This window comes from Pseudochaenichthys georgianus, chromosome 13, assembly GCF_902827115.2.
Source record: "Pseudochaenichthys georgianus chromosome 13, fPseGeo1.2, whole genome shotgun sequence".
In the NCBI taxonomy this organism is placed as follows: domain Eukaryota; kingdom Metazoa; phylum Chordata; class Actinopteri; order Perciformes; family Channichthyidae; genus Pseudochaenichthys; species Pseudochaenichthys georgianus.
Window position 1 is genome coordinate 37,881,489 of NC_047515.1, and position 8,344 is coordinate 37,889,832.

At 43.8% G+C, this 8,344-nt stretch overlaps 1 protein-coding gene across 1 annotated transcript; it reads left to right on the top strand.

Annotated features, from left to right (window-relative positions):
• Window positions 1-2,201: 2,201 nt before the first annotated feature.
• LOC117457633 (ribonuclease inhibitor-like) lies at window positions 2,202-7,543 on the top strand. The gene is made up of 5 exons (XM_034097817.2): window positions 2,202-2,492; window positions 3,269-3,442; window positions 4,498-4,668; window positions 6,329-6,499; window positions 7,443-7,543. The coding sequence occupies exons 1-5, from the start codon at window positions 2,218-2,220 to the stop codon at window positions 7,528-7,530; spliced, it is 879 nt and encodes a 292-aa protein (XP_033953708.1). The 5' UTR covers window positions 2,202-2,217; the 3' UTR covers window positions 7,531-7,543.
• The last annotated feature ends 801 nt before the right edge of the window (window positions 7,544-8,344 follow it).

Sequence of the window (8,344 nt, forward strand, 5' to 3'; positions counted from 1 at the left end):
AGGGATATAACTGTATTTTATTTGTCCCGACGTTAATCGCCAGAAGCTGACAGCAAAAGCCCCGTAATCCAACAGCAATCACACCGACACCGATTGAGCAGAGGCGGAGAGAGAAAGAGAGAGGGGGAAAGGCAGATCTTCTGTTATTGTGTCCTTCACTCAGTTTATCACTTGCTGTTTAGGAGTGGACAATAACAGACATACATCTGATGGATATTGGACGGACTGTGATCTGCGCTCTCTGTCCATCCTTCCTTCACATTCACACATGCAGGCAAACAGGGTAAAAAGATGGCTGAGCTTTGTTAGATTTGGAGCTGTCAGTTATGTTGTTGATGCCGGCCATCCAGTTGGGCCTGGACTATACCCGCATGGCGACGGACCAGGTCACGGACCCTGGCGTACAGGCCCTGAAGGAGGACAATTTGGGGCTGCGCTTGGAAGACGTGGTTTTTGGTGACGCAGGCGTGGCGACGTCTCCACAGGCCTGCCGCGGCCGGTCGTTCCCGCCAGTTGGAGGCGCTCCGTTTTCGAGGCGTTGCACGACCTGTCTCACCCCTGTGGTAAACCTTCGGTGCGCTTGGTGGCCGCAAAGTTCGTCTGGTGGGGACTAAAAAAGGATGTGAGGACTTGGGCTGGTGAGTGCGTGGCTTGTCAACGCGCTAAGGTGCACCGCCACACGAAAGCCCCTTTGGAACGTTTCATGGTGCCGGAGAGGAGGTTTGACCACGTCAACATCGACCTAGTGGGTCCATTGCCCTCCTCTCAGGGTTTTTCCTACCTCCTCACCATGGTGGACAGGACGACCCGTTGGCCGGAGGCGGTTCCTCTCGTGTCGACGTTTGGCGGCTGACATAGCCCGGGCTTTCATTGCGACGTGGCATGGGTGTGTCTGTTTGGCACCCCGTCGGACATTTCCTCTGACCGGGGTTCACCGTTCACGTCTGAGCTCTGGATCGCCGTGGCGTGTGGTCTGGGGGTTAAGCTTCACAGGACAACCACTTATCACCCTCAGGCTAACGGCCTCTGTGAACGTTTCCATCGCTCCATGAAGGCAGCACTCAGAGCCGGCCTGAAGGACGGAAATTGGGTCGACAAGCTGCCTTGGGTAATGCTGGGCCTGCGGACCGCGCCCAAGGAAGATCTGCAGTGTTACACGGCTGAGAGTTCCAGGGGATTTCCTCCCTAACACATCGGTTCCCTGGTTGGCGTCGGCGCAGCGGGTTTGCCTGCAGGACGCCGCCGAGGCTTTTGCTCCGGTTCCCAACATGGTACTCAGGTGTCCCGGGTTCCCGCGGATCTCCACTCGGCAGAGCACGTCTTCATACGGCACAATGCGCACAGGGGTCCTCTACGGCCTCCTTACGATGGACCTTTCAGTGTTTTGTGTTGTGTTCAGTGTTATCAAGAGCTCCAGGAGCCTCCACATCATGTGTCTGATCCCAGTCTTCTGCTGGATCACTGCTGCAGTTCTGGACCACATGTTGAGCTGCCCCAGACCCTCACTGACATGTACTCACACTTCCTGCTGGTCCAGACCAAGAGGAAGAAGCAGAAGTATGAAGCGGGACATGAGACGAGTCCACAGCAGCTGACGGAGGCTGACAGGGAGCTTCTTCTGAAGCTGGGGAGGCTGGCGTTTGAACATCTGGAGAAAGGAGACATCATGTTCTACCAAGAAGACCTGCAGCGCTGTGGTCTTGGTGTCACCGAGGCCTTGGTGCACTCAGGACTTTGCACAGAGATCTTCAAAAGAGAGAGTGTGATCTTCCAGAAAACAGTCTACTGCTTTGTTCATCTGAGCATTCAGGAGTTCCTGGCTGCAGTCTACTTGTTCCACAGTTACACCAACAGACACACAGCGGTACTGAATCACTTCCTGAAGATAGACTGGGACTATGAGAACAGGTATAACAGTGATCAGTATTACCCATCCCTGGATGTCTTCCTAAAGGGAGCCATGGAGAAATCTCTCAGAAGTGAAAATGGCCACCTGGACCTGTTTGTCCGCTTTCTCTGGAGTCCAACCAGAGACTGTTAGGAGGCCTGCTGGGTCGCACAGACAACAGACCAGAAACCATCCAGAGACTCTTAGGAGGCCTGCTGGGTCAAACAGACAGCCATCCAGGAATCATCCAGAGACTGTTAGGAGGCCTGCTGGGTCGCACAGACAGCCGTCCAGGAATCATCCAGAGAGCCATCAGCAACCTGAAGGAGATGAACAGTTATGAAATCCCTCCTGACAGGAGCATCAACATCTTCCACTGTCTGACAGAGATGAAGGACCACTCAGTACATCAGGAGATCACAGAGTTCCTGAAGTCAGAGAACAGATCAAAGAAGGAACTCTCTGAGATCCACTGCTCTGCTCTGGCCTACATTCTGCAGATGTCAGAGGAGGTTCTGGATGAGTTGGACCTGGAGGAGTACAACACATCACCCGAGGGACGACGGAGACTGATCCCAGCTGTGAGGAACTGCAGGAAGGCCAAGTAAGTCCAGATGTGATTGACTTTATAAACTAATGTGGATCAGGAGTTCAATTATTCAAATGAACGCTATACAATTTCTGCTGTTGAAATACTGAGAGCAAAATAAACCAACACTGTTCTTCTATTTGAGTTCAACTAAACCGTTTCTCTCTTCATATTGAGTGATGGAGGCGACATGTCAAACACATGAAGGGCTTTAGAGGTTTCTCAGCATGTGATCACACCACACAGCAGGACTTACAGTTAGCAGTTATTATTACTTTCTAGCAGTTTCTTTATCATTAAACACACACGTTTTTATCACAATGTTTTAGAGTTTAAAATAAGATCTATATCATATCCCACCAATACCAGAGTTATGTCTTAATACTGATATAGTGAGAACATCTGATGGTATTCAGTTTAAAATATTGAAACTTTATTGGTTTGTGAACTGTGTTTGTGTGCACAATATATTTTCAGATGCTCAGAGAAGCCAAAGCATCCATCATTCACATCTAAATATGAATTAACATTTAAATATGTACATCTCTAATATGTTCACGTGATTTATTTAATTGTGTTTCTTTGGTAACAGTCAGTGACAGCAGGAGCACAGACATGTGTTCAGATCATACTGACAACACATTACACTCTATATCATATATTATTATATATAAAATGGACTAACAGCAAATCTCAATCAGAACATATGTCAAATGCTTTTTTCATGAAATGCTTGAGGTCATTATGTTTCCTCTTTTTTAACACATGTTTTAATATATGTGTTATTATAGACTTAATGACTGTGGACTCTCAGAGACTCACTGTGAAGTCGTGGCCTCAGCTCTGAAGTCGGACCCCTCCCATCTGAGAGATCTGGACCTGAGTAACAACGATCTGCAGGATTCAGGAGTGGAGCTGCTGAGTTCTGGACTAAAGAGTCCAAACTGCAGACTGGAGGCTCTCAGGTCAGTTCACTGACTGAACTTATCATTTTCTGAAATTTCAATTATTTTTTCCATTTTTGCTAATGACTGAATATTGATCAGAACAAAGAGAATGTGTGAGGGAGAGTGTTTGAGCTTCCACAGACTCACTCTGTGCTCCATGAGTCAGTGGAGATGCCGTCAGTACTGATGAGCTGTGAGGGAGATGAAGGAGTTGTTAAAGATCTGATCAAAGTTAAAGTTCCAGATTATCAATGGATTGTTTCTACATCATCTCTGAGATTAAAGGGGACCTATCATGCAAAAGTCACTTTCTCATGTCTTTTCTACATCACCATGTGTCCCCGGTGTCAGGAGACTCACAAAGTGTCAGAAAATAAAACTCTCTCTCTTTTCCTCTGTACCCACATCTCTAAAAACGGGGGAACAACGGAGCTGATCCAGATTTGCTGCGTCATGACGACATTACTAAAATGTGGGCGGGCTTTACACCCACGGGCCAATCAGAAACGTTGCTGTCAGAAACAATGAGACACATTCTGGAAGTAATATAGTCTGTGTTCACATTAGCATCGCTAACACTCAGAGCTAACCTGTGCTGGAGAGAGCATGTGTAAAGAAGCAGGAAATAAAAAGGAACTCACCTTGTGGTAAACCTGAGAGAGAAAGAGTTTGAGCTCCATACTGTTTCAGACATAATCCTTGATGTGGTTTGGAACATGATATGGAGTTTAATCACGGCAGCATTTAGCTGAGTTTCTGCTGGGAGAATTCTGAGCAGGCATTAGCTTCACCTCCTTTGTTTTCAAGCTAAGGACCCGAACCTGTAGTTCTCTAACAGCTGAAACAGAGGGATATGAGGGATGTCTAAAATGCATGATCTGTATTTTGAGCAAAATACATCAAAGACATGCTTTTATATATTTTTATTTATCTGAGACCCATAATATATGCCTAAAAATAGCCTGATAGGGGACCTTTAAAACCCTGTTGAACTCTGATCAGATTATTAAACCTGGAGTTATTTCAAACAGGAACATTGTTTTCTAAAGTCACATCATGTTTTCTTTATTCAGACTGTGGGGATGCAGGTTGTCAGAGATCAGCTGTTCTGCTCTGATCTCAGCTCTGAAGTCCAACATCCATCTGAGAGAGCTGGACCTGAGTGAGAACGCTCTGAAGGATTCAGGAGTGGAGCTGCTGAGAGATCTTCTGGAGAGTCCAGACTGCAGACTGGAGACTCTCAGGTCAGTTATTCAACCTGATTCTTCAACGTAATTAAGTTACATCCAGGGCCGGCCCTAGAATTTTGGGGGCCCTAAGCGAGCTTCGGCTTGGGGGCCCCCCTCACTCTAGCGCGTTCTCACTACACACAACACAGAACCAACTTTTGTCTTAAGATGTTAGCATAAGCACACATATTGTATAAATAAGAATGTAAACACCGTGGACCTAACCTCCTGTAGGAGGGTCCGGGGGCATGCTCCCCCGGGAAAGATATATTTTTAATATTGAAGTTAAAAGCATCAATCTGGTGCACTTTGAGAGCAAAAATAAGAGATCTATGGATACATCTCTCAACACCCATATGAAACAGAACTGTAAACAGACTTTTCTTAATGGATATTTTACAAATCACTCCCCTTTTAAACTGTATTCTTGTTTTGTCATATAGTATTTCATAACTGTTTTTCATTTATTCTCTATGTCTGTCCATCTCATAATGTTCACATAGAAACTAGCTGTCAATAGGAATTATAATTTCATGCAAAAATCTGTCGCAAAAAGAGGTTGCACATTTAAATTCAGGTGTTGTTATGGCAACGTCAGTGGCCAAACAGCCACATTTACTGCTGCAAATACGTTCAAACATGCTGTCGACACGTAAAGCAGTGGCAACTATGCCACCATTTCACCTGACTTTTTCTCAGAAATACTGTCACATAACATCCAGGAATCATATATTTCAGTGCTAGTTTGATGCTTAGCTAAGCTAACTATGAAACACTTTAACTGACCGGACTCAGGATCAACTGTGTTGTAAGGTAGCTTCTAGCTTCATGTCGAACAGTAAGTCTACATTTTCCAGAGAGCTTTCTTTGAAATCACCAGGTAATGCTAAAAAACATTACATTTAGATTGTACGACAAAGTGTTCATTTAATATATCTGGCTAGCTATAGCTACTTGCTAACGGTTTAGCTTACCCCCGCGATTCAAAGTAACGTCAACGTAGCTGTAATTTATGCTTTGCTTACATGTTTGCATAACTTGGACGTTTACTGACATTTACATACCTTGTTTACCTGGCTCAAGTGGTGGCTCTGGGGTTGTTGTGTGAGCCACCACTTGAGAATTGTTGTATTTTTTAAGAAATGTTTTTCTTATGTCCATCTTCAAAAACTCTGAGTCCGACTGACAGTTTAAACATTGTCACAGCTCACAGGATAGGTACCTGTCAGCCAATAAGACAGATGTTTATTTCCATTCAACTTTTTTTAATTTCTTCTTTTTCTTTTGCTAGGGGGCCCTTAGTGGCTGCGGGGCCCTAAGCGGCCGCTTATGTCGCTTAATGGGTCGGGCCGGCTCTGGTTACATCCATTAAGTTGTAAATGTTCTTTTATTCATACTTTCATTTGTAGGTACTAAAGTAAGAACTGCAGAGATACATGTTGACTGATAATTAAAGGAACTGTAATGGATGTTAGTTGTAAAAAGTAAATCTATGTTTTTAATATTTGGTAAACGATAACGTCTGATTAAAGTTCATCTGAAGTAATATTAGTTTTACAGGATAAAATTGACTTTCTGAAGAAGACATATTTTTGTTGTTCCCATTCATTTCAATGTTGAGTAACACATCTGATTATAAACAGATTTATATCCTCATCATGTTTTCTTTACTCAGACTGAGGGACTGCAGGTTGTCAGAGATCAGCTGTTCTGCTCTGGCCTCAGCTCTGAAGTCCAACATCCATCTGAGAGAGCTGAACCTGAGAGACAACAATATGCAGGCATCAGATGAGAAGCTGCTGAGAGATCTTGTGGAGAGTCCAGACTGCAGACTGGAGACTCTCAGGTCAGTAAGGGGTCTCTGCTGGTTCAGCAGTATTGTATGAAACTCAGGGAGGTGTTTCTCTCACTGGGGAAACAGATCAGTGATGTGAGTTACCCACTGACTGCAGGCTCTTCCATTAACTATAGAAGGCCGGCTGAAAATGCAAAGCCACACTTTAGTAATCAACTCTCTAACAGGCATATGGGGTTTTACAGAAGAGTGGGAAAGGTATGTTCTTATGGGATGTTTTTAGTTTCTAGACCAGGCGTGTCCAAACTGCGGCCCGGGGGCCAAATGCGGCCCTAGCCAAATTCTGAAAGTATAATGAAATATGGCCCACACATTAAACTTGTGCTTGTCTTATATTGTACTTCTTAAAATATAAATGTAAACATATATTACACAGTCGTATTCATGTGTTAATAAACCCACTTTTTAAATAAATTCAGTCAATTAAAGCTGAAAACACGTTCTAACAAATCTAACTTGATAAGAAAAAAGCCCAATAACAAGCGTGAAATAAACCCTTCATATTTCCTGTAATTATAATCAATCTGAAGCTCCTGTTTTAAGGAATGAGCTGCCGACTAAATAAAGTAAACCCACTGGAGAGCTGTGAGCTGTTTTGCTTCTTCAAGTAACAAGCATCCTTTACCTTCATTTGATTGAGTTTTCTGACTTATAGCTTAACTTATGAGGCAACATACCTCGAGAGAGCGGCCCAGACCTTTATATATTTTTCTGTATGTGGCCCTCGGTGAAAAGAGTTTGGACCCCCCTGTTCTAGACCAATGACTGGTTACTTCCTGTACTGCAGCTGAGAGCTGTGGCAGTCAGTCGTAGTTTTTGCAGAGAAGATATGATGGGATGTAAAGCATGAGATCAGGACTCTGAATCTGACTCAAAGAACAAACTCTTATTTTAAACTGGATCTCAAACTGTTGGATTGTGTTCATCTCTGCAGGATCGGGTGGTATGAAGAGATGATTAGAGCCAAGATCCAGAAGACCTGTGATTACTGTAACCATATCCTCCATTCATCAAGATATTAAACTCTTACATGTAGTTATTGCTCAGTGTGTTTCTGGTGTTCCAGACAAATCTGAAAGCTGAGGTTTTATTTGTTCACAGTTTATTGTTGTGTCCCATCAGAAATGTTAAGTCCAGTCATGTTTCATGTTTTGTTTAATCAGTTTCTGTCTTGCCTCCCACTTTCTATGCTGGTGTGTGTCTCATCATCAGCGTCAGCCCCGCCTCTGATTGTTTACTGCTGTGCCCAGTTACCTTTTGTTTATCGTCCCCAGCTTCCCTTTGTTCTTTGTCAGTTCGTCTGGTCCTGTTCCCATGCCAGTGCTCTGCTCACCAGCGGATTATTTTCCTCACGTAGTGAGCTATTTTCGTTGTGCCTTATTGGAGCCTGTTTTCACCTCGCCAAGAGTGTCGTTTTCTTTTGTATACCTTTGGAAAATAAAGTATATTATTTATACTTTATCTCTGTCTCCCGGGTCGTGCATTTGAGTCCATTTTCCATGTTTATCCAAGTTTGTGACATTTATTCATCACGGGGCGAGTTCGAGACGTAAAGAGCAGCGTGGAGGCATTTTGGAAAATAAGGCTGCAGCTGATGAGAGACTTCCTGTTAGCTCTCCTCAATATTAAGTGAACAAAAACAATCAATTGTACTTAAAGCTTTTCTTAACCCTTAGATGCATAAGTGGGGTCAAAAATGACATTGTTGTTATTCTTCAAAATCTCTGAAATTAAAAGTGTTTACACTTCCATATTCCAGGTATTCCTCAAAACATGTTTGTGACTTGAGGCCATTTGAATTTTTTTAAATGTTTTTATACATTTTAAGAAATTGCA

Excerpts from the sequence above, each read along its gene's own strand:
- LOC117457633 (XM_034097817.2), top strand. The coding sequence starts at position 2,218 with ATGAACAGTTATGAAATCCCTCCTGACAGGAGCATCAACATCTTCCAC. Across the intron at positions 3,443-4,497 it reads TGCAGACTGGAGGCTCTCAG|ACTGTGGGGATGCAGGTTGT; the intron begins GTCAGTTCACTG and ends TTCTTTATTCAG. Across the intron at positions 4,669-6,328 it reads TGCAGACTGGAGACTCTCAG|ACTGAGGGACTGCAGGTTGT; the intron begins GTCAGTTATTCA and ends TTCTTTACTCAG.